Source organism: Aptenodytes patagonicus, chromosome 20 (genome assembly GCF_965638725.1).
Source record: "Aptenodytes patagonicus chromosome 20, bAptPat1.pri.cur, whole genome shotgun sequence".
Classification (NCBI taxonomy): domain Eukaryota; kingdom Metazoa; phylum Chordata; class Aves; order Sphenisciformes; family Spheniscidae; genus Aptenodytes; species Aptenodytes patagonicus.
This window is the reverse complement of record NC_134968.1, coordinates 5,615,768-5,640,562: the sequence shown is the minus strand read 5'-3', so window position 1 is coordinate 5,640,562 and position 24,795 is coordinate 5,615,768. Positions and strand designations below refer to the sequence as shown.

General features: G+C 62.8%; 2 protein-coding genes across 8 annotated transcripts; both read right to left on the bottom strand.

Moving 5' to 3' along the window:
- Positions 1–322: 322 nt before the first annotated feature.
- Positions 323–6,839, bottom strand: C1QL1 (complement C1q like 1). Its single transcript, XM_076356671.1, has 2 exons — positions 6,175–6,839; positions 323–1,031 (listed from the first exon to the last, which is right to left on the bottom strand). Exons 1-2 carry the CDS (start codon positions 6,739–6,741, stop codon positions 852–854), a joined length of 747 nt encoding a protein of 248 aa, XP_076212786.1. The 5' UTR covers positions 6,742–6,839; the 3' UTR covers positions 323–851.
- An 8,423-nt stretch (positions 6,840–15,262) lies between these two features.
- On the bottom strand, positions 15,263–24,605 carry DCAKD (dephospho-CoA kinase domain containing). Of its 7 annotated transcripts, none has more exons than XM_076356761.1 (6): positions 24,247–24,297; positions 22,638–22,761; positions 21,090–21,207; positions 18,909–19,112; positions 16,872–16,959; positions 15,263–16,335 (listed from the first exon to the last, which is right to left on the bottom strand). In XM_076356761.1, exons 3-6 carry the CDS (start codon positions 21,199–21,201, stop codon positions 16,050–16,052), a joined length of 690 nt encoding a protein of 229 aa, XP_076212876.1. In that variant the 5' UTR covers positions 21,202–21,207; positions 22,638–22,761; positions 24,247–24,297; the 3' UTR covers positions 15,263–16,049. The 7 variants fall into 7 exon arrangements, with proteins under 7 accessions (XP_076212876.1, XP_076212880.1, XP_076212881.1 ...); XM_076356765.1 differs by having other exon boundaries at positions 22,642–22,761; positions 24,247–24,291; XM_076356766.1 differs by lacking the exon at positions 24,247–24,297 and adding an exon at positions 24,125–24,135 and having other exon boundaries at positions 22,642–22,761.
- Positions 24,606–24,795: the final 190 nt, after the last annotated feature.

Below are 24,795 nucleotides of genomic sequence, written 5' to 3'. Positions count from 1 at the left end.
CCTCTGTGTGGCCTGACCATGTCCCTCCCGCCTTCCTGTGGGGACACCATGTCCCTGAGGGGACACCCCCCCCATGGGGACACCTGGGCTCTGGGGACAGGGACATGGCAGTGGTGGCACCCCCAGCATCCCCACTGGAAGTGGCAGAGGCAACACCAGTACTTGGGGAGAGGGGAGCCCCTCCCGACACCCCCCAGCTGGGCCAATTCAGGAAGCCAAGCGGGGTCAGTTGGGGGGGGGGGTGGCAGGAGGACCCCGTCCCCAGGGTGGGGGACACCGGCTCTGCCCCACGCGGGGACACAGACAGCAGACGGGGAGAGGTCACAGCTCTGCTTTACCATGGAGTCGCCCCGGGATCGGGCAGCAAGGGCGGCTCCCCCCCAGCCCCGCGCAGCCCCCCAGCATGGGGCCAGCCGGGGACGAGGGGTGGGCACCCGTATCGACACCTGCGCGTCCTGTACATATATACACACTGGCGGACACCCCCCGGCATCGCCCCGGGTGCGGGGAGGCAGCGGGGAGCAGGGCACCGTGGGGCCAAGCGGGGCGCGCAGCCAGGGGATGAGGGTGCAGTGGGGCGGCGCAGGGGGGGCCCCCAGCCTCCTGCCGGCCCCCAGCCCCCTGCGGCCCCCCAGCCCCGAATTAGCAGCCGTGGGGTGAGCTAATGGGAAAGGGGGGGTTTGGGGGCATCGTAGATGGCCTGGACCACCATGGGGGGATGCCGTGGGGCTGGACAGTAGCAAGGGGAGGCTATAGGGCTGGACAGCAGTGGGGGGATGCCGTGGGGCTGGATGGCAGCAGGGGGATGCCGTGGGGCTGGAGGGCCATGGGGCGATGCTGTGGGTCCAGGCTCAGTCCGAGTAGATGATGAAGCCGGAGAAGGTGCTGTACTTGTTGTTGTTGCCGCCGTGGGCTTTGCCCCCGTCCAGCTTGATGAAGACCTCGTCCCCCGCGTCCAGGTGCAGGATGACGCTGTTGCTGGCGTAGTCGTAGTTCTGGTCGGCGTCCTGCGCGATGGCGCTGGCCCGCACCTGTGCAGGGGACACCCGCGTTACCCGGCTCAGGGGACAGCTCAGCCCTCGGATCCCGTGGGACACCCGGGGTCCCAGCTCACCCGCAGCCAGGGAGACCGCCCGCCAGCTCCAGGGTAGCGTGGGGTGCCCCAGATCTCCACCTGTGGGTGAACGGGTCCTGCGTGGAGGTGGCTTCTCTGAGCATCACCCAGAGCCTCTCCCTGACCCGGCAGGCTCAGGCGTGGGACCACGGCTCGGATGTGGGACCACGGCTCCGGGGTTGGATGTGGGACCATGGCTCAGACACGGGACCACAGCTCTGGGTTTGGATGCGGGACCATGGCACGGACATGGAACCACGGCTCCAGATTCAGACACGGGACCCCAGCTCAGACACAGGACCCCATCTCCAGATTCGGATGTGGGACCACAGCTCCGACATGGGACCCCGACTCCGGGTTTGGATGCAGGCTCAGATATGGGACCTCATCTCTGGATTTGGATGTGGGACCACGGCTCAGACATGGGATGCCGAGTCTGGATTTGGATGCAGGACCATGGCTCAGACCCAGGACCCTGGCTCCGGATTCAGATGCAGGACCACATTTCGGACACGGGACCCAGCCACGAACCAACTTGATGAACTGGCCGCATCCCCGCACATCTTCCCACGAGCTTCACGGGGACCACGAGCGTGTGGCGAGGGCTGAGCCGTCTGAGCTCAAATCCCCCAAAAACAAGCCTCGCTGCTCACCCGGATCCCAACCCGCTGCGGGGCAGGATGCTCCCCCCGATAAATATTTCCTCAGTGCCAGAGGACAAGGCCAGGAAGTGCCGGCAGAGCTGGAGGTGCCGTAACCACCTGGCAAAGAAGCTCCGTGGCTGGAGCCCGCTGCCGCTGCAGAATTATTTGGGTAATCAAATCTACACCGGCGCCTTGTAGGGAGATCGCGCGGCGCTGGGTGACAGTGACAAGCCGGCAGGTAAAATCCCAAGTGAAATGCAAAAGCGATGCACCGGGGAGAAGATGCTCCTAATTATAACCCACGAGAATGGGCTCTTAATTGGCTGGTGCCGGGCGGGGAGGCACCGCCGAGCAGCTGCGGAGTCCCAGAGCCATCGGGGGAAGGAGGGGTGTCCCCATGGATTCCTGTCCTCTGCCCCCGCGACAGGGGTCCCGGGGGTCCTCTCCTCCTCGGGAAACACAGCGGCATCTCCCTGAGTCCATAGGCAGCCTGTGATGGCACGGCAACCCACCGCTCACAAGCTGTTAACTCTGGAACCTACCGATGGCCCAGGAGGTGGTCCCATAGGGCTTGCTCTCACCCATGCAGCCATATCCTTCGTGCTGCCACCAACTCTGTCACCCTGTTAAAAGTCACCCTCTGTCTACCCTGCCACCACGGGGGTCCCCATCCCTGGGAGGGGACACAGTGAATCTCAGTCGGTCACAGCACCCCAATCTCGGGGGGATGCCGCCTCAACTGGGGTCATGCCGAGGAAGAGGAGCAGGGGGAAGAAGCAGGGGGGAAGAACCAAGAGAAGCCGTTTGGTGCCGGGCTCTGCCGCCATCATTCCCCCCCGCTGCAGCCAGAGCCACCCGGTACCATCCGTCTTCCCTCGTTAAGGAGCCGCCTCGTCACCGCACGCCCGCCAGCCCTTCGCGCTAACCAGGGAAGATAAATGGCAGCGCCAGGGCTGGGCTGAGCCGCTCCCGGCATCGCAGCGGCAGAGGAGGTGGGGGCTGCCACCACATCCCCCCCGATGGCCTCGTCCCCCTCGTCCCGCTCCATGCCTCAGTTTCCCCATGCCATGGCCAGGCACAGCCCCCGGAGGTCGGAACCTGGAGGGGGGGGCATGGCCCCCGGCCCCGGCAGCTGGCTCTGCTGCAGCTGCTGTCACCAACTCCAGTGACACCACTGGGGTAGTGTCACCAGCCCTGGGGACACTGTGGGATGGGGATGGTCCCCGACATGGCCAGCTGCACGCAAGGGCACAGGGCTGTCGGGGGGATGGGGGGCAGCGGGGTGCCCCCATGTCTAGGCTGAGCCACTTGTGGTGACCCTCGGTGCCTCGGGGACACCATGTGCCCCACGTGCCACAGCCACCGCGGCCACCACAGCCCAGGACCTCCAAGACATGGCAGCGGGTGCCCCCCCAGGACCCCCAAGTGCAGTGGTGGGTGCCCCCCAGGATCCTCGGGCATGGCAGCAGGTGCCCCCCAGGACCTCCCAGGCACGGTGGGCGGTGCTCCCCCAGGACCCCCAAATGCAGTGGCGGGTGCCCCCCAGGACTCCTGGGCCTGACAGTGGGTGTCCCCCCAGGACCCCCAGGTGCAGTGGCAGCTGCCCCACCCGACCCCCAGGCACGGCAGCGGGTGCCCCCCGAGGACCCTCCAGTGCATCCCTGTGTCCCCGCAAACAGGGTCCCTTGGGGACCGTCCCCAGGCCCCCACCCACAGGCACCCCCCGGGGCTGTGCCCCCCCCCGAACCACGGCACGGCCGCACACGAGGCAGCCAGGATGGCCCTCGCCCCACCACAGGGACCCCCCTACAGGGACCCCAAAACCACCCGGCTCCAAACCCCCCCCATCCATCCCTCCATCCAGCACCTCGCCCCATCCCACCGCCCCGCTTGCCGCCTCTACGGGCTAATACAAATAAGAATAATTAATGCTAATTAACCACCAGGAGCAGCTCCCTCCCAGTGCCAGGGCTCCCCTGGCTCTCATTAACTCCAGCCCCGACGCAGGGGTGATGGGCTGCGCTCGAAACCGCCAGCACCCGGAGGAAAGTGGGGGTCAGAGGGGACCCCCCAAGTTATAATTCCCTCAGAGGATGCCAGGATCGACCCTTATCTGCCAGGAAACCCCCCCCGGCACCCCCGGACCCCCCCAGCCTTGCTGGGGATGGGGTATTTTTGGCAACAAACCCCTAATTAACCCCTTTTTTTAATTATTTGGGGCATTTTTAGGGTCCCTTTTTTAAACTCTCCCGCCAGTGCCAGCCTGCCAAAGCACTCCCCCGCCTCCCAAGCCGCTTCTTTATAAATATTGGAGTGGCGATACCTCGTTAGTAATTAACAACCGCTTAATTAAGCTGCATCGCGCGCCCGACCGAGCGCGGTTCCTCTCGATGAGGGGCTCCGTAGCTTCTGGAAATTCATCCGGTAGCACCCCGGCACGTCGATCCCCCACTGAGCCGGGGGGGATGGAGCTCAGTGGGGGGTAGGAGGAGGCGGGAAGGTTTGGGGGAGTCCCCAAAAATATTTTGGGGGAGGAAAAAGGGAGCAAGGTGGTTTTTTGGGGATGCTCAGTCTGGAGTTACACGGATGCTGCTTGGGAGAAAGAGCCAGCAGTGCCAAGCGTCGCCAGGGTCCCCCAAAATTTGGGGCTGGAGCCGGGGGGGGAGAAAAAAACCCAATGAAAGAAAATTTAAACTGTTTGGATGGAGCAAAAATACTGAGCAGCTCCTGCCCCCACTGCGCTCCCGGCTCGGAGGTTTTTGGAGCCAAGGGGTGAAGCGCGGTGGCTGTGCCAGGGCTCCCGCTTCCTCCCACCCCCCCAGCTTTTTTTTGGGTTGATAACTCAGTTTTGGGTTAATTCGGTGTCATACGTCCTCAGGACGGGGATGCACCGCGGGGCTTGATGCCGGGAGAAAATGATGGGAAGCAGGAGCAGGGTGGGATGAATCCCGGTGAGGATGCCAGCTGTGGTGACACCCAAGGAAATTGAGCTCGGATGACATTTCGGGGGTCACAGCCACATCTTGTGCCTCGAGTTGTGGCTGGGGGGGGACACGGCGTGGGAGAGGGGCAGCGTTTTGGGCATCACCCGAAAACTGCGGGGATGGAGAGGCTGCATCTTGGGATCGGGAGGATTTTCAGATGGATGGGATTGGGGGGGGATGCTGGAGCAGGATGGGAGGCAAGGATGGAGCCAGCCTCAGCGTGTCCCCCGCCATGGTGTCCCCACGCAGCCCGGCCGGGGATGGGGACGTCTCTTCCGACACAGCGGCAGCAGAGCCGGCTCCGGGCTGGGGGTGCAGCACCCCAAAAGCGGGGCAGGTGCTGCCCCCCTCCAGGCCACCGCAGATGCTGTCCCCTGCGGAGGAGCCCTGTCCCCCCTGGGGAGTCCCAGTGGGGACGATGGCATGGCTGGGGAGCGCAGGGCACCACAGGGACACAGTGGGGACACCCCAAGGCACCCTGAAGGCACAGCGGGACATGTCTCCGGAGCCAAGGAAAGGACCAAGGGGAGCCTTGGGGACACATCAGGGCAGCATGGGTTGGGTGGCAGAGCGTGTCCCCAGCGCTGGGAGAGTAACAGGGCACCCAGGGGAGCATCTCTGGGGCTGGGAGAAGGATGGGGCCCCCTGGGGATACACCCGGAGCCCATCGCTGCCACTGGGAGAAGGATGGGGTGTCCTGGGGGCGCATCTTCGGGGTTGGGAGCAGGACAGGACACCCCAGGGGTGCACACAGAGGCCATCATCCCTACTGGGAGAAGGATGGAACATCCTGGGGGCACATCTCCCAGGCTGGGAGAAAGACGGAGCATCCTGAGGCTGAATCTCTGGAGCTGGGAGCAGGAGAGGGTACCCCAAGGGTGCACCCAGAGACCATCATGTCACTGGGAGAAGGACAGGGCACCCCAGGGATGCATCTCTGCAGCTGGGAGAGGGATGGAGCATCCTGGGGACGCACCCAGAGCCCATCGTTGCCACCGGGAGAGGGACAGAGAATCCTGGGGGTGCCTCTCTGCATCTGGGAAAAGGATGTGGCACCCCAGGGATGCACCCAGAGCTCACCATCGCCACTGGGAAAAGGACGGAGCACCCCGGGGGTGCATCTCTGCGGCTGGGAAAAGGACGGAGCACCCCGGGGGTGCATCTCTGCGGCCGGGAGAAGGATGTGGCACCCCGGGGACGCACCCAGACCTCATCATCACCACAGGGAAAAGGATGGAGCACCCCGGGGGTGCATCTCTGAGACTGGGAAAAAGACGGGGCACCCCGGGGAAGCACCCAAAGCCCATCATCGCCCCCGGGAAAAGCACGGGGCACCCTGAGGAAGCACCCAGAGCTCTCCTCCGGTGCACAGGGGGCAGCGACAGCTCCCGTCCCCGCCGTGGGGCTGGTGGCCGGGACGGCCAGCCCTTACCTGGCCGTTCTTGCAGAGGTCGGCCCACATGCTGGTGCCGTCGCCGCCGCGCATGAGGACGTGGTAGGTGAAGAAGTAGGTGCCGGGGATGGCGCAGGTGAACTTGCCGGAGGCGGCGTCGTAGCTGTTGCCCAGGTTGGTGACCACGTCGTCGAACTTGAGGACCTCGTAGCCCTCGTGGGGGTTCTTGAGGCCGGCGTAGAAGGCGACGCGTGGCACCGTGCTATAGGTAGCCGCGCTCACCGCACCCGTAGCCCCCGGTCCCGGTAATCCCGGGGGTCCCGGTCGTCCCGCTTCACCCCGCGCCCCCGCCGGTCCCGGCGGTCCCGGCTCTCCCGGCGGTCCCGGCGGTCCCGGTTTTCCCGGTCGCCCCGGTTTGCCCTGGGGACCTTGCACCAGGGTGGAGGGCGGCGGGAGGGGGCCGCGTTCGGCCGGTTGCGGCGGGGGGGGGGCGGCGGGGCCGTAGGGCTCGCAGACCATACGGCAGGTCCCCAGCATCTCGTACCGGCCGTCGGTACCGGCGGAGCTCACCAGCACCGGGATGAGCACCACCAGCACCAGCACCATCACCACCCCCGCCGCGGCCGCCAGCAAAGTTTTCCGGCCCAGGCTGAGCCGCCGCCCGGCCGGGGCGCGCTGTCGCCCGGGGGTGGGAATGGTGCCGGTGGGGGGGAGCAGGGCGGCGGCGGCGGCGGCGGGGAGGGGGGGGCTCGGGGGTGGCGGCGGCGGTGGCCGCTGCGCTCCGCTGCGCTCCGCTGGCTCCGGTGCGCCCCGCGCCCGCCCAGGCCACGCCCACACACCCGGGTCACGCCCACTCGCACGCCCACTCCCGCCCCGGGTACGCCCACCACCACGCCTAGCCCCGCCCCCGGACACGCCTAGTCTCGGGTGGGCCACGCCCACGCAGCGCACTGGGTGGGGGACACGCCCCCCTCCGCCACGCCCCCCCCGCTGTTGCCACGCCCCCGGACACGCCCATCCCTGCAGCCTCCCCCCCCCCCCCCCGCCCCGGTGCCGCCCGCCCCACCCGTGCCCCCCGGTTTCTGCGTGGGACCCCGGTCCCGCCGGCGCCGGCTGCCCCCCCTTACCACGCTGGGGGCTCTTCCGCGGCCCCATTCCCCCCCCGCGCGGACCGTCCCCGCGTGGTCACACCGAGCCACTCCCTGTCCCCACGGGGCCCAGGCGACGCCACCTCCGTCCCCGAGCACGCGGCGGCCACGTCCCCGCGGGGTCCGGAGCTCCGTCACCTCCGTGCCCGGGAGCCGGTGGCCACACCCCCGGAGCCGGGGACACCCCTGGGACCCATCACCTGTGTCCCCACGGGGGCAAACCCACGGGTGACAGTCCCCAGAGCATCCCCGGGGCCCTTCCCTCCTCCCTGCCTCAGTTTCCCCTCCCCCGGGGGACCCACGCTCTGGGACAGCCCCGGGCGACACCCACGCGGCCAAGCACCCCCCGCCCGGCAGCACCCAGCGGGGTCAGTCACGGGGGCGCGGGACGGGACGCCACCACCGGCGGGCGAAGGCCGCGGTGACAAGGGGGCACCCACGGGTGCCACCGCGGTGGCGGCCGGGCCGCGCTGAGGGGCGACGGCCACGTGCGGGAGCCGTCCCCGCGGGGGCCGGGCACCGGCGGGCTCGTGAGACGGGGCCGCGCGGCTGCGCCCGCTCCGTCGCCTGCCATCTCCGTCAGCCTCGGCGGGGACAGCGGGACGCGATGGCAAGTGACAGCCGCCGCCGGCGCTGGGGGTGAGCGAAGGACGCGGGGCCGGGGGGCGGGACACGCGGCGGGGACGGGGCGGGGGGGGGGACGACACGGACACGGGCGTGGAGCGGCCCGGGGGATGCTCCCAGTGCCGCCCGCCGCAGCGGTTTGGTGGCCCCGGGCGACAGCGCCGAGGTGGCATCAAACCCCGGTGGCACCCATGGGTCCTCATCATCACACCACCCCCCCTCCCCCCAAAACCCCACCCTGGGGGTGCGTCCCCTTCCAGTGCCACGCCCGTGCAGTGTCCCCAAACCCCAGGCGACACACGGGGGGCAGACCCCAGCCCCCCAACCCAAAAGAGGGGGGGACCAAGGGGACACTTGGCAGCCCATCGATCGCCCCCGCGCCCCCCCCCAACTCCCGCAGAGGCTTTAATTTAATCAGCGTGCAAAAATCAATTAGCCGGCTCTAAGGAGGCAATTATTCCTGGGGGCTTAACGAGGCTTGGGGGGGGCAGAGTATTTTGGGGTGGGGGTGCTGCCGGCCCCATGTCTTCCCCCAGGCTGTCACCGTCATGTCACCGGCTCTTTCCCCAGTTCTTTTCTCCGTCGTCGTCCCCTCCCCAACTCCTCGTTATCTTTCTTTTTTAACAAGCACTTAAAAACACGCCTCGCCGAGGTCACGGGCTGTGTGAGTCACCCGCCAGCACGGTGCCGTGGTGGCCCCGGGTGGGCAGGGGGCTCTGCGTGGGGACCGGGTGGCCCTGGCGGGGACGCAGCGGGGACACAGGCAGGCCCTGGTTGCAGCAGGGCACTCCTCTCACCCGGAGGGTCAGGGGACATCCCTGGTCCTGGCCACTGTGGCCTCGTGGTGGGGCCACAGCCCCAGGTCACCTCATTGCCATGGGCCATTGTGTCTCCATGCCATGGCTACCACCCCAAGCCACCTCACCACCATGGGCCACCATGTCCCCGTGGCATGGCCAGCACCCCAGGCCACCGCGTCCCCATTCCAGCCCACCTCACTACCACAGGTCACTGTGTCACCACGTCATAGCCATGACCCTGGGCCACCTCACCACCCTGGGACACCATGTCCCCATTGCAGGCTACCTCACTACCACAGGCCACCGGGTCCCCATGGCATGGCCACCACCCCAGTCCACCACGTCCCCAAGCCGTGTCCCGACAGCCCGGCTGCAGAGCTGGGGTGGCTTCGGTGCCACCCTGGGGCAGCAGCACCCTACGGATGGGGACAATACCCCAGGTGACCCTGGCTGGAGACCCCGGGGTGCTCCCTGTCCCTGTCCCCAACCCCTGCACGGGGAGGGGGTGCAGCGCAGCCCCTCGAACCGGCTCCATCCACCCGGGGACAGGCAACTGAGCGGCAACCCCCGAAGGGCCCCGTTTGGGAGTGCAGGAGGGGAAAAGGGACAAAGCCGGGAGGCGACAGCAGTGGCAGCAGTGGCAGCAGTGGCTGCAGTGGCTGCAGTGGTTGCGGTGGCTGCAGTGGTTGCGGTGGCGGCTGCGGCGGCGGCTCCGCTCGACGCCAGCTGCTGCCGTTCCTCTGCAAAGGTTAAGCAAACAGCAGCTCCCGCAGAATCGATGCGCGGCCGAGCCCACGGCTGTTTGCTTTGGCAGCATGACGCGGGGAGGTGGGTGGGCGACGCTGAGGGGACGCCGGCGGCCGGGGGCGGGGGTGATCGATGCTCCAGGGGCATTGGGTTGGCCGGGGGGGTGGCTGTATCCCCCCCCCCACCGCCCGCCGCTCGCTGGGGAGCTCATTAAGGAGGATTTGGAGAAGGGCGAGCGCGGCTGGGTCGGGACAGGGGCGTTTGTGGGGGTCGGCGCTGTGCCGTGCCTCGGTTTCCCCTCCCGGCGCTGCGGCTGGGCAGGAGCCACTGCCGCAGCTGTGCCGCAGATGCTGCCTGTAGGACCACGCGTGGCCAGGGGGGACACGGTCACTGCGCCCGCCTGGCACCGTGGCACCTGCCGCCCGGCCCCACAGCCGTGGGTTAGCCCAGGCGGGCGACGCTGATGGCTCAGCAGTAATTAGGACTCGGAGCCGGAAATAACTAACGACCCTGATGTCGGCCCACGCTGACGAGCTTGGAGAGGGAGCTGGCATTTGCAAGCTGTCCCTGATGATTTTGGGTTCTGTCCTCCAAAATCACACTGTGTCCCCGGGATGGGGCCCGGGAGGGGCACACTCAGCTGTGGGCAGTGAGGGCAGGGCTGGGCCCTTGGCCCCCCGGCTGGGGTGGGCAGGACACCCTGGGGCGATGGGAGCCTGGGCTGCACAGGCTGGGGCAGACGTGGGAAGACGGCCGGGTCTCCTGAGCTCCCACCTGGGGCTTCCTCTGCTGGTTCCCACCACCTTGGTGGCATCCGTCCATCCGTCCATCCACCCACCCACCCACCCACCCATCCCCACGTGTCCATGCATCCACCCATGCACCCATTCATCCAGCCAGCCACCCCAAGGAGGAGGGCAGGAGGACCAGGCTGGCACCCCCTGTCCAGGCTGCTTCCTGGTCCCAAGGGGGGACACCAGCCACCCCAGCCACGCAACCTCCAGACTTGCATCACTTCCATCCCTGAGAAAGGACACCACCACCACCTCGTCGGGAGGCAGAGGTGATTAAAAGGAGGAATTAATGAGGAGTTTTCCAGGCTGTGGATGCCTGGGGAGATGTGGTACCAGCACGGATCAGCGCGGGAGCAGGAGAAGTCACCACGGACTGATCCCGAGGTGAAGACGATGCCGGCAGGAGCCAACACTCACCTCTCAAAGCTGGGCTGGGCAGGAAACAGGCTCAAAACCCCCAGGGCTGGAGATGCCCCTGGCCGGGGATGGCCTGGGAGATGTCCAGTGCCCGCCTGCTGTGATGAGTGCGTCAGGGCTCAGCAGGGCAGCAGGGAGGTGACCGGTGCAGGCGCAGACGCGCAGAGCTGTCCCCACTCAACACACATCCCAGGAGATGAGGGACACACGGGGACAGGGCTGCAGGACAGAGGTGAGGGCAAGGCAGGTCCCAGCGTCTGGCTGGACGTGGGCAGACAGTGCTCCTGGTTGGCTGCCTGACCGCTGGCTGGTTGGCTGGTGGCCAGATGGCTAGTTGGCTGGTTGGATGCATGGGCAGCTCGTTAGCTGCTTGCACACTTGGCTAGAGAGTTGGCCAGTTGGCTACCTGGCTAGCCGCATGGCTAGATGGCTGGTTGGCTGGCCGGCAGGTAGATGACTGGCCAACTGCTTGGCCGGCTGGTTGGCCAACTGGCTGGTTGGTTCAAAGGCCAACTAGATGGCTGGTTGGCTAGCTAGCTGGTCAGTTGGCTGGTTGGTTGGTAGCTGATTGGCTAGCTGGCAGGTGGCTAGCTGGTTAGCCAACTAGCTGGTTGGCAGATGGCTAGCCAGTTGTCTGGCTGGCTAGATGGCTAGGTGGCGGGTTGGCTGGCTGGCTGGCTGGGTGGTTGGCTAGCTGGCTGGTTGGCTGGATGCTGGCTGGCTGGCTGGTTGGCTAACTGACTGGTTGGCTAGATGGCTGGTTGGCTGGCTGGCCAGTTGACCAACAAGCCAGTTGGCTAGCTGGCTGGTCGGCTAGCTGGCTGGCCAGTTGACCAACAGGCTGTTTGGCTAGCTGGCTGGTTGGGTGGCCAGTTGACCAGTTGGCTGGTGGCTGGCCAGTTGACCCAGGAGGCTTGCTGGCTGGCCGGCGGCGGGCTGACTGGCTAGCCGGCCGCCTGGGTTAGCCCTGGCCCCGGGGACGGGGACATGCCAGCAGGTCCCAGCCCAACGCCGGGCACTGTCCCTTGCCCAATGGGGGGAGCCCAGCTGCAGGTGGGGGGGGCAAGGTGGGGGTGGCACATCCTCCCCCGTCCCTGTCCCCGTCACGCTGCCTCTCATTACGGACACGGCGGGGCCCGCCACCCTCCCACCGCGCGGCAATTAAGGGCTGCCAACACCGCTACTTAATTAGAGCCCGGCTGATGGGGCCGGCTGGTGAGTGATGGGAAATGGCTGCTCGCCTGGCAGCAGGGTCCAGCCGCCGGGCTGGGTGGGCGGAGGGGACGGGCTCCGGGACGTGTCCCCCCAGGGGGACGTGGGGTTGGGAGTAGCAGGGACTTGGGCTGCTGGGACCTGCTGTGCTGTCCCCGGGGTGCCCCATGGCCGGTGCGGACGGGGCGTGAGACAGTCGGGGGGTGCGCAGCGACACTGGGTGACAGCCCACGGAATGCGCAGGGGGCGGCACTGGGGGGTATCCTGCGCAGTGACGGTGTGTGACACCCCAGGCCATGCAGTGATGGTGACACTGGGTGACACCCCGTGGGCCATGCAGTGACATAGCACTGTGTGACAACCCATGCACTGGGCACTGACAGTGACTCTGTGTGACAACCCACAGGAGCTGCAGTGACACTGCCTGGCACCCGGCGGCCCCGCAGTGACAGTGACACCCTGTGCACTGTGTGGTGACAGTGACACCATGTGACACCCCAGGGAGCAACAGTGATGCTGTGCGATACTGCAGGGCTGCACAGCAGCACTGTGTGACACGAGTGGGACTGTGCAGCCACGGTGACACTGTGTGATGCCCCAGGGGCCGTGCAGTGACAGTGACACCGTGCCACACCCCCGGGACCATGCAGGGACGGTGACACCTGTGACACTTGGAGCCATGCAGCGATAGTGACACTGTGCCACACCCCAGGGATCACGCAGGGACAGTGACACCACACTCGGCCCCCTCCACCTGTCCCCCGGGGGGTCCACCCCTCCTGGTTATTGGGGCCCCCACCCAGCCCACCCTTGGGGACAGTCCCCACTGGGGGACGTCACCCTGTCCCTACAGCCGGGGGGGGGGGACACACACACGACGACCTGCCAGCTCCAGGATGTCTGCATCGGCCCCCACCTGCCCAGTGGGTGCCCCGTGATGGGTGCTGGGGAGGGGGTGCTCTGGGGAAGGGGTGCACGGAGGAGGGGGTGCTCTGCGGATGGGGTGCACGGAGGAGGGGGTGCTCCAAGTACAGGGTACACCAGGGTGGGGGTGCTCCAGAGAGGGGGTGCACGGAGGAGGGGGTGCTCCAGGAATGGGGTGTTCTGTGGGTGTCCCAGGGAGGGGCTGCACTGGGGAAGGGGTGCTCCAGGTAAGGGGTGCTTCAGGAATGGGGTGCACCGGGGAAGGGGTACACCGGGGAGGGGGTGCACCAGGAGGGGGTGCTCTGTGGAAGGGGTGCTCCGAGGAAGGGGTGCACTGTGAAGGGGGTACGCTGGGGAGGGGGTGCTCCAGGGAGGGGGGCTCTGGGGAAGGGGTGCACTGGGACGGGGTGCTCCAAGGAGGGGGTGCACCAGGGAGGGGGTGCTCCGGGGAGGGGTGCAGCGGGAGGGGCGGCCGTCTGTCACGAGCCCCCGACAGCCGCAGCGTAATTGATCCAGCCGCCAATTTGCAGCAGTTAAATATTTGGCTTGTGCGCGGCGCGGGGCCGGGCTCCCTGCTCAAACAGCCCCCGGTGAGAGGAGACGGATGGGCCGCGGCGAGCGGCTGCTCCAGACGCTGCCCGATCGATGGCGGGAGGCGCGGTGAGCTGGGGCGGCCTCAGCTCGCGGGGCCCGGGGGACGTGCCGGTGCTGGGGGACGTGGCGCAGCGCCCCTGGGCCTCCGCTGGCACCCGCGGGCCACGGGAGCCCCCCGTGGAGGCAGCTCAGGGGGGCAGCATCCATGTCACGAGCGCAGGGGTCTCAGCCAGGGTGTGTGTCCCCCCCGGCTGGACACACGCTGCCCTTCAGGCCCCCTCCACAGCCATCGATTGAGCTGTCGATGCCACCCAGCAGCCCACGGAGCAGAGCCATCCGGGACGGCTGCGGGCTGAGCCACGCGTCTGCTGCCATGGACAGAGGGTGTCCTGCCAGCTTGTCCCCAAGAGGGTTTGGCCGGGGGGGGGGGGGAGGCCGGCCGGGAGCGGGACCCAGGCAGGTCTGCAGGTGCTGGGGCGATGCTGGGGCAGCTGCCGTGCCAAGGTACCACACGGCACCCACGGGAGGGACATCAGCACCCACAGGAGGGACTCAGTGGCCAAGCACCAGGCTCAGGAGCCCTTCCCCGGTGGGTGCCAGTACCCAGGCATGCAGCCCACGCAGGGGGCTCGACCCCCAGCTCAGACCAGGGCACCAGGCACCCCAAACCGGGCACCCCGAGGCCAGGCCAGCCCTGGCTGGCACCGTGGGGGAGCACCGTGCCTCGCCGTCCCCCTGAAACCGCTCGCTCCCTTGGCCCTGCTAAACTCGTTAGCGGCTGGCAAACGTCAGCAGGGCAGGAACGAAGCGCCAAATGCGATTATGGTGCCCGTCTCGCTTTCTCCTTCCTCCCCCCCCCCCGGCCTCATCGCAGCCCCATTTATCGCAGAGGCGGCGAGCCGGGAGGGAGGAAGGCAATCAGAGCTTATCTCGGGCTGAGACAGTCCTGCTCCAGCCCTGATTTATGGCTGGCTGCAAGGGACTCCCGGCATCACCACCGCAATTAAGGGAGCATTAAAAGGCAGGGGAGGGGACCGGCAGAGGGTTATCGCTTGCGTACGGCTCCCCCCAGCACTGCCTGAAAAGTTGGGGTACCCAGGGTGGGTGCCCCAGCTCGGGGATGCTCTCCTGGGGCTGTAGCTGCACAGGGACCAGTGGGTCTCCCCAGGCAAGCGAGACACGGGACCCCCGGGTGCACAGCTGGGCTCAGAGGAGAGTGTAGGAAGGGTGCCCGGCCCCAAAAAGGGGCACATGTGGCTGGGCAGGGCTGTGACACCCTGGGAAAGGTCCCTGTGCCCAGAGGCTGGCGCCGGGGACAGCGAGGACGCTGCCTCGCTCTGCTGCATCCCTGCCTGCTGGGCCAACAAGCCCAGGCAGGAGGGCGGGAAGGTGGGTCGGAGCCCAAGCACACCGGAGGACGCCGGGGACCACCGTGCGCAGGCAGGAGGGGGGCAGGGGCTGGCAACACCCGCCTTTCTCAAAACGCTGGGACAGGGGAGTGGCAGCAGGACGGAGTGGGGGTGGCAGCAGGACGGGGCTGCCCCGGGGGGAAAGCGCTGACCACAGAAAACCACAGCGAGTCCCAGGATCGCATCCCGGGAAGCCAGACCCGCACCGCCGACATGAAGCCATGGCCCCCCCCCCCGCCAAGGAAGCTCACGGTGGGGGGGCTGATGCTCCGAGCAGCTCCCTGGGACCGCTGCAGGGATGTGTACCGGGGAAAAAGCACGAGCGCGCTCATCAGCTCCGCTTGCGTGCGGTGAACTTTACAGAGCGCAGCCGTGCCCCGGCATAGGAACAACCTGGGAGCGGGCCAGGAAAGAGCAGCGCTGGCAGCCCGCAGGTTGCAGAGCCGTGGGGAGCCGGCTGCTGTTTAGCACTTTATTAAAACAAACGTGAAGAGCCAGCACCTGTTTCGCCCAGACTCGTGCTCTCCCACGGGGAAACTGCCGCCGAAGGAAAACTCAAAACAGCAGTAAATGAGTTTCAGCGAGGCAGGTCCCAGGTCTCAGCCTGCTCCGGGGACGTATCATACCCTCAGATCCAAAGCCAAGGGTGACCCACAAGTGATGAGGACAGGAGGGAGGGCAAGCGAGCAGCCAGCTGAACACCTAAGCCATGTGAAATGAGGCCCTGTCTGTCCCCCCCAGGCAGATTTAGCATGTTTCCATTAAATCAACGTGAAAGAAGAGGAAATCTCATGTCCAAATTCAGATTAGCTGGGGCTGCGAGCTAGGAGGGGATCAACCTGGGGATACCTGCTAGCACAAACAGGACCTGAGAGGCCACCTGCTCCCCCAGTGAAGAGATTGTTCTGGAAGACGATAAAGTGCCTAAATTCACTGAAGTCCCACTGTACAGACCCACGGGGGGATAACGAGAGCCTCATCCCCTCCAGAGACTGCAGCCACGAAAGGGGAGCGGTCCCACCCCACAGACACAGCTGGTGGGTTAAGAACCTGAGCAGGAAGAAAGGAGATGGGAGACAGTGCCGGAAAAAAAATCCCCTCTGTTCACCTTGGGAGGTCTGCGAGGAGACGCCTCATCCCACTGTCTGCATTCTGCTGGCAAAGCTCATTAAAAGAGGTGGCCTTTCACTGCCCTTTTCAAACCTGGAAATTCAGGCCTCTTCCATGACAAAAAGGAAAGGTGAATTAAGAGATGAAATGCCGGAGGAGGAGGTACACCAGCCCTCCAAGCCCGGCTACAACTGCGCCCACTGCCAGCCGTGCCCAGAGGAAATCCAGGGAATCCTCCAGGCGGGCGTGCAGCCTCAGGACCTGCTGGCGCATGCTCTCCCGGTCCCCCGAGTTGTCAATGACGTGACTCGCTAATTTGCGCTTCTCGTCCAGCGGCAGCTGGGAGGCGATGCGAGCTTCTGCCTCCGCCTGGGACAGCCCGTTCCTCTTCATCAGCCGGGAGAGCTGCGTCGGCGGGTCACTGCCGGGACAGGAGGGTGGCGCTGAGATGGGGGTGTGGGAGGGAAGAGGGGGTTTGCCTGCCTTCCTCGGCACGAGGGGAAAAAGCTGGGGTAAAGTGTGGGGGGGGAGATGCTCCCCGCTTCATTTCGGATCCGGCGCAGGCATCCCGCGCTCGGATCAGTGGAGCCAGCACTTGCAGCGCTGCCCAGGCTGACCCCGCTGCGTGTTTTTGGCATTCCCATGGCACATAACACTGGGGCAGTGCCCCAAACCCTGCCCCAGTCAGCGGAGCACGGGTTGCGGAAGGTCCAGTGACAGAGATTTCCCCCGTACGATGGTGCCAGGTTTCGGGGAAACCTCAGTAAATGCCCCTCGTACACTAGGATAAAGGAAGGTGCCGCTTCTCACACCTACAGAAAAGAGGCGGTGTTATCGAAAGGCTTCACACCAAGGCCGAAGCTAAATCCTCACCGGAGCAGGAGGGACGTGACGGTCCCCTCCAGCCTCTAAGAGAGGTGGCAGCATCCCGGTCCTCGTGGTTCACGTGGCACTTACCAATAAACCAAGACCGTGTATTTCATAAACTTGGTCAATCTGTTGGTCTCGAAGAGCAGAGGGATGTCGAGGATCACGTAGCGGTAGCCTGCAGAAATGACACACACCCCCCCCCCCCCAAAGGGCATAGCGTTACTCAGATTCCCCAAATCCCTCGTGCTGCACGCGCACCGCGGCCATGGCTGCTCCAGCAAAGCAAGCAGGAGAGCTCTATAGCTCCGTGATTACAGCCGAGAGGAGAGCAGAGCATGCTTGCCCTCCTTCCTCTCGGAGGGAGGAAATGATTTTGTTCCAACTTTCCAGAGGAAAAAAAAAAAAAAACACAACAAAAAAAGCCAACCACCCTAAAAACAAACCCTAACCTGGATGATCTCAGACCAAAGGTGAAGCTGCAGAAATATAACGAGGAGCTGAAATGAGAAGCTCAAATGAAAGCGCCTGTGCCTGGCTGGCGAGAGCAGCAGTCACGCCGTCGTTGCTGGCCTCTCCAGGGGAGCAGTGCCCACAGCAGAATTTGCTCTCCTCTCTTTCGCGTGTCCAAGACTTCGTCAGGCTGCGGTCATTTGAGCCGATGTTTCCCAGCTCAGTTTTCCTCCCTTTATGGAAAGCTTTAGCTAAACAGTTCCATTTTTCCAATGGGAGCAAGGAAATCCTTGCAGACCTCTCACAGCTGTGACGCTGAAATGCGGGGGTGCCTCCAGGCACAGCCCCAGGGCCTGAAACCCCCCCAAAACTGGCCAAGTTTGGTCCAAAACCACCGTCACCATGTGGAGCAGCCGGCGGAGGAGAGCTCGTAACCGCCAGCCGCTGTCCTCCCGGTCCCTGCAGCCCACCCCAGGCTCTCCACGTGCCTCTGCCCTTCGCAAATGCCAACTCCCCCGGCAGACAGCAGCATTTGGGGATGTGGGGGTACGCCCCGTTGAGCCCAGAGGAGCAGGCAAGGGTAGGGAAAAGCTGCAAGTCAGGACCTCGCTCCCCTGTGTATGTCCCAGCCGTGGGGACACCTCCGGTTTTGGCGGTGTCCCCTCTTTATAACAACCCAAACCCCCTAACTGAGCTGGCCACAGCAATAAAAGCCTTGACAAAGACATCATCATCCAGCAAGCCACCATTTTACCAGCATCTCTGCCCAGAGAGACTTCTTGCTGCCCTACAGTTTGATCAATAAGAGCTTTCCTTACGCAGCGATCCTTAGAGACAACATCTAGCTATCCCAAATCATTAAAACCTGACTAATGAGGACAGAGCAGCCTGCTGAAGACACACAGTGCTCTCGCCGAGGGGCAGGACAGCATCCGCCTCCCGAGCTCGCAGCCCCGGGTTCAAGACTCCATCTCTGGCTCCCGGCTTTCCCGCCTGTTGCTTCCTTCGCGCTTTCTCCTCCTCCTCCTCACCCCGCAGCAGAGCACGGCCCCCGCAGTGCCCCGGCACAGGCCTATTCAGCTGTCACAGGGCTCAGCTTTGATAAGCTCCGTGAAACCAGACTGACTCTATTAAGACATCCTTCTGTCTACACAGAGACCTCCGAAACAGCTGGTGATCTTATCTGGCATTTGATTAGACCAAGTTTGACAGCTGAATTTGTTATATTTATCAGGGGAAAAAGCGGGACTTTGGAAACCACAGCTGTCAGCCCATTTCTCACCTTATCGAAACTAAAAGGGCTCCGCAGCTTTCATCGAAGCCCAGGGAGGTTGGGGGCAGGGAAGAATATTTGGCCGTTTCGGAAGGTATGACATTATCCAGCAAGTAATCTCAGAAGAGGTCTCACAATGCTTTTCTCAGGCCCTACAGATGTACTTTAAACCATAGAAGAAGAAGGTGGTGAAGGGCAGCAGTGAAAGGCAGAAATGAATCAACCGCTGACGTGAAAGGCCACCGGTGGCAGAGCACAAAGGCTGTCACTCAACGTCGGTTCCCTTTCTCCTTCCCCGTCCCCCTCCCCACTTTAAAACCAAAGGCAGAGCGAGCAGAGACAGCTCCTGCCTGAGCAGGAGCCCCGGTGTGCTGAGACGCCAGAATTGCCCGGCCTCTTACCTAGCATAAAGTACTTCAAGATCTGCTTCAGCATCTCCTTCTGGATCTCCGGGTGGGTGATGGAGTTCAGCAGCTGCCGTTTCTCCGGGTGGGAGAAGATAATGTTTCCTAGAGCCTCACGATTTATCTCTCCATTCTCGAAGAGGATCTCGGTGCCAAAGTAATGCACTATCTGCCGATAGGCCTTGAAGTGTGGCTGCACCACTGATAACATTAAACAGCCAGAGGTTAGAGCCAGTTCTACAGCACAGTCGGTGTTTGCATCAGCAATCGGCCTCAAATGAGTTTTGTTCATTAAATAACCGAGCTTATTCTCCTCAGCGGGCAGCACATCTGCCTGCCAGCACACGCTGAACCGAGACCGGCGTGGCTCAGCGCTACAGCCCGGCAGACACCTGGCATCGGTGCTGCAGAAATGCGTCTGCAAAAAAACCCTCTCAGCCCAAGGTCCCTTTGAGGGCTGACACTTGAGAGATCGAAGCATTCTGCAAACATTAATTCAGCGCCACAGCCCTCCTCGTGCGTGCTGCTGCTTGGGGTCAGAAGTCAGCAGGGTGGGAGGACTCGCTGACGGCTACCAGCCACGGCACGGGCAGGAACGGGGGCTGAGCCGATTCCCACCGCCTGCGGGGCGAGGAGTCGAGCAGGGAGATCCTAAAGGGACGGGGACCAGCATCAGGCTTATTTTAGCTGAAAACTTCAGTGCTAGCTGAATACGGCCTGGCTGCTACAAGTTGGCTCTGGCTGCTACTAAGGTTTGGTTTTTTTGTTGGTTTTTTTTTTTTTTTTTTTACTGTCTTTCACCTTAGTCACCAAATTCTTCACGAGAATGAACACAGAAACCTTCTAAGAGATCAATTCCCAATAGGTATTTGCAGGGACCCTGACATTACACACGTGTATAATTTTAAAGCCACCAAAAAACCACGAACAAAAACGATGCAGTAATAAAACCATAATTAAGACCAAACTGAGGCTAACCACAGAGCATGACAGACCGTATGTGATTTTCTCTCCAAAATCCAGGAACATTGCCACAGGTTGTAACCTCAGGCCAACCTAACAAAAATCTTTAAGACCCATTTCTTTCTCCCGTGGAATTTCACACTGAGGTAGTTTCAGGATGGGTGAAATCCATATAGTAAATAAACACATGTAAAAAAGGACTTGGAGAAAAATGAAGTGATTGGTAGAAAACCGACACTGAGTATCTGCAGTGTTTTCCTATCGTCTCTGAGGGCTTTTAGCACCTCCAGCAAATTTTCCACACCTCGAGGGGAATTACAGTGCAATAAAATGTTAAGAGCATCACAGCTTTGAGCGGCTACACGGCAAGTTCTTCACCAAATAGAAAAGCGCAGGCACTTCAGAATGACACTGCCTGCACCACTGCTCAGCTGCAGACCCGAAACCTTCCGCATACAAAATCAGCAGCCCTTCCCGGGGCGAGCGCTGCTCTCCTCGTTATCCCGGTGGTACGGAGGGACTAACATCTCGCCCCCCATCACGCAGATAATCGGGGAGAGCAGGGTCTGCTCCAGTCCTGCTGAGGCAACAGATCTGGATTTCTGGGTCTTTTCTGTAGCCAGGACAGCACATTTCCAGGGCAGCGAGAGGCAGGTGTGCTGTGCAGAAGCACAGACCAAACTCCCTCTGATCTGGGATATTTGGAGCCTCTTTTTTTGAGTGCATTAAGGCACAAGTAATTCTGTGGACCAATCTCTCAGTATTTACAACCAAGCAACATCCAGCACTGAGGGAAATTCTTTTTCAAGCGTGTTAGTGATCCCACCTAACGTAACCACGTTACAGGCTGGGTGTCCCGGGGTTTAGGGGGGACATCAGATCAGCCGAGGGAACCTGCTTTACAGAGAACCGCATTTATTTTGCCCGGAGTTGGCTTTCAAAGCTGGGAAGCATTGCACTCCAGGAGAGGGAAACTCAGGGCAAGATCTCCCCACGGTCTTTACTAGGACATGATCTTATTTTATTTCTTTATTAAAATATATCCTAGTTCCAATCCCCCCGACACAGCTGCTCCATGCAGCCTCATCAACTGGGGAATGGGAGGGAAACACTTATCTAATGTACCCAGAGCACCCTCTGCCGACTGCGCTTCCCCGCGTCAATCCCAGTTGTCAGGGGAACCTCAGGGAGAAAGATCAACTATGCAAAACTCACCCTCTCTGGCAATAACATCAGCATCAATCACAGCACAGCCCAGTTCCCGGAGTACGGCCACCACCGTGCTCTTCCCCGACGCGATTCCACCCGAGAGTCCGACCAGGAACATTTTGCTCTGAAACAGAAAGAAAAGAGCTGAAAACGCGCCAGGACAGGGCCGTTTTGTTCACGCTGTGCACATCAAATATTTATCCCAAACAAGCAACTTCATTCAAAGCTCATTTTCATACGTTCTCAGGGCGTTACAGAGACATTAGCACGATTTTGGCACCCCTCTGAGCTGGGTACCCCTGTTTTGCAGGCTGAAGAATGGCGCTGGGTTAAACGAGGCTTCCCTGGACCCTGCTAACTCTGGATGTGCAACTTGAGCCAACCCTAAGTTCCTCCAGCTAGTTTACCTGCAGCTCCACGCAACTCGCTCCCCTTTAGCATCGGCACCCATCAGGCCACAGTCTCACCTACAGCACCCTAAATCAGAGGACGTTTCTGGCAGGGTTGTCAAGGGTGACCCAGGATCAGTGACAAAGGGGAAGAATTCAGACATCTCAGCCCGGACCGGGAAACGCGAGGACTGAGAGGGAGAGCCCTGCTTGATCTCTACAGCCAGGGTGTTAAGAGGAGATAAGCTACCTCTGACATAATCAGGACACAAAGCACAGAAGCCAGTAAGTAAATCGCATCCCCGCGTTACTTGGAAGCCAGCACAGTCATCGGCAGCTCAACAGACACAAGAAATCATGGCTCTGAGCAGCAAACTTGTGTCTCTTAGCTTGCAAACATGGCACTAAACGCAGAGTCTGCGCTTGCCGATGGCCTTGAGGCTGGGAGGGAGCTGGTAACCCGCCGGCCGACCCGGAGCAGACAACTTCTCTCACGGTTTCTGCACCAAGATCTCTCCCTACTCAGTCCAAAACCCACAACCCTCTAAATCCCGCTTGCACCCGTTCACCAAAAGGCTCAGCGACACAAAGGCAGCTGTGGACAGGAGCGGGGACCCCTGCGAGCAAGGTGGTATCTGCCTTCCTGAAAAGGCAACAGCCAGGCTGGGAAAGCACGAGTCCTGCAGGACCTGGGGCAGCTGTGGCGTTGCAGGGAAGACCCCAGCGTCCCCTCTCCAGCCCCCACAGACCAACACCGGCCCCAGCCAAGGGCATCCAGGGCTTTGCGCAGCCAAGTCCTGCAATTCCCCAAGGACAGAGCCTCCAACTTTGGCGTCACCTTGTCTAGGGTAACGCCACCCTCACAGACGAGGAGCCCGAAGCTCCCAAACCCCAGCTTGTGGCTGTTGCCCCTTGCATTTGAGAAGAAACTGGCTCCGTCATCTTTGGCCAGGAGCCACAGCCTGCTGGTAGACACCCCTCAGCTTCCTCTTGCCCAGAGGAAGGGAGACCCAGCTCCCGACGCCTCTCCCGGTGAGTCACGTACCCCAAAACCCAACGATCTCGGTAACCATCGCTCTGCCTAACCTGGTTCTGGTGTCACACCTCCCTCCAGACACCACAGCCACCAGCCCCAACAAACTCTGCACATACAGGAACCAGGTACCTACTGCCCGCGCCGTCCCCCATGAACGGGGACCGCGCCGCTTTGCACCCAAGGGCAGCAGCCAGGAACACGGGCCTGCAGGGTGGCTGAAGATGGGTGAAAACACAGCACTGCTTCCTTTTTGCTAGGGAAAAAGAAAAAAAAAAAAAGACACTTTTGTCGTAACTCGGTCCTACAAACAGGACCCAGACCCATGGTCTGGCGGTGAGGAGAGGGGTGGATAAGTCCTGTGGCAGCTGGAGGCAATTCAGCAGAGGGAGGAACCAGGAGTTAGAGCAAAAGCCGGCAGCACCTGCCAGCAGCGTCGTTTGCTTCGTGGCTGCCGAGAGCCGACGCCAGCCCGCAGCAGCAGCACCACGTGCTCTTTTCCCTTCCAAGACACCAGGCAAACAGATGGGTTTAACTCGAGCAACAACGAGGGGGAATTCAAAGGGAATCAGAAAGGGCACTTACAATAAACATCAGTGCTTTGCGGGAGGCTGACGTAAATCTCAAGCTTTGTTGCCAAGCGAGTAGCTGGTCCCCACGGGGAGCCTTTCCCAGTGCTACGGTGGGCTTGGCACAACAGGGGGGCTGTTTCTCTATTTATCGCAGCAGGTTAAAATCCAGCCCTCCCTGGCAGGATTTTATACACCCTCTGCAACAGCCTACAAGGGCTAACGCTGCACAAGGGGAATCAGGCCTTTGGTGTGCTGCCTCGCAGGAGTGGAGGCTCCACTTGCGTGGTTTTTAAAAATACATTAAAATCTCTCCTGCCCATGTAGAGTAAATACAGGGTTTTAACTGCAGTAACCCCTACGCTCTGGCCTCCAGCCGCAGCTGGGACTTGGTCCCAAAAAAACCTGCTATTTCTGTCCCTCCGTTGCATACCTCCGCAGGCAGGCGGCTTGCTGTGAGAATTACTGCAGGGGTAAAAGAGCGCTTGGAAGGGTTAGTCTAGAAACCACGGCCAAACGGGGTTTGAAAACATTTGCGCTGTCACAGGGCCTGTACAGATATAAGACCCACGGTACGAGGTATAAATATTTAATGAGCTTGGGTTTGAACTGTACACAAGGGTAGAGAGGCCAGCCCGTTCCTGCAGATGTTACAGGCAGGAGCCAGAACCAGTTTTCGCCAAAATACACCGGGTTTTGGTGAATGTGGCCTCCGCCAGCTAAATCAAACATGGGGAAAGCTGAAACGCGAGCCACAGAGGCTAGTCAGACTGGAAAACTCAGCGAGTTAGTCCTGCTGTGAGGAACGGTGCCCTGGGAGATGTAACCCAGAGCCCTGAGGAAGCGGCTGTTAAAGACTGAGGTACCCAAATTTCCCCCCTGTCCCGACTCCTCCGGTTTTTGAGCACAGCGCAAGCCGCCCGCCTCAAGCCATCCATCCGGCGCCGCGGGGCCGAGGACAGGGGCCGAAAGGCGTCCTCCAGCACCATGCTACACCCGGCCCTCCTGCTACTCCCACCCGCGGCTCTGGGGCCTGGCGCACTGGCAGACCTGGTGTTCGGCTGGAGAAGGCTGAAATTAAAAGCAAAAATCATAAAATACATCATTAACTTGGTGGAGAAAAAGCTGCCGCCACCACCACGAACCACCCTCCGGGGCCTTTCGGCTGGTACCGAATCAAGCCCCACGCGCTGACAGTTTTTGCCGGACAGGGCCCCGACTGCAAAACGGCGCTTTCCCGGTGGTCCCGAGCCCGGCCCCGGGCCGTGGCCACCCCCGCGGCCTCCCCAAGCCCGGGGCACCGCCGCGGTTGGGGGGGTCAGGCCGGGCGGGTCAGGCTGGGCCGTCCCGAGCGAGCGAGGGCCGCAGGGCTGGCCGGGGAGCGGAGCAGGGCCGGCCAAGCCCCGAAGGGACCGGCCGGGCCGGGCCGGGACCGGCCGCCGCCGGCGGGGTGCGAGGGCCGGAGGGGGTCCCCTCACGGCGCCCTCACCCACTCACCCTCTAGCCGGCTTCACGCGCGGCACAGTGTCCCGCGCGCCTATTGGCTGATGGGAAGCAGGGCTCCATCTCCCAGCCAATCGGCGCCGCCCTCATTGGGCTCGGCCCGCCCCCTCGAGCAGGAAGCGGGTGGGGGTGGGCGGCCTCGGAGGGGGACGGGCGACGGAGAGGACGGGCCGCGGCTCTCCGCCACGGCGGGTGGCCCCGCACGGCTGCCCCGGTGT

Bases quoted from the DNA above. Each gene is read 5' to 3' on its own strand.
- DCAKD (XM_076356759.1), bottom strand. From the start codon at position 24,063: ATGGTGCTGGAGGACGCCTTTCGGCCCCTGTCCTCGGCCCCGCGGCGC. The intron at 21,208-22,641 runs GTAGGTACCTGG...TTTCTGTTTCAG, and splicing joins CATGGGGGACGGCGCGGGCA to AGCAAAATGTTCCTGGTCGG. The intron at 16,960-18,908 runs GTAAGAGGCCGG...TCATTTCTGCAG, and splicing joins CTTGAAGTACTTTATGCTAG to GCTACCGCTACGTGATCCTC.
- C1QL1 (XM_076356671.1), bottom strand. From the start codon at position 6,741: ATGGTGCTGGTGCTGGTGGTGCTCATCCCGGTGCTGGTGAGCTCCGCC. The intron at 1,032-6,174 runs GTAAGGGCTGGC...TCCCCTGCACAG, and splicing joins ACCTCTGCAAGAACGGCCAG to GTGCGGGCCAGCGCCATCGC.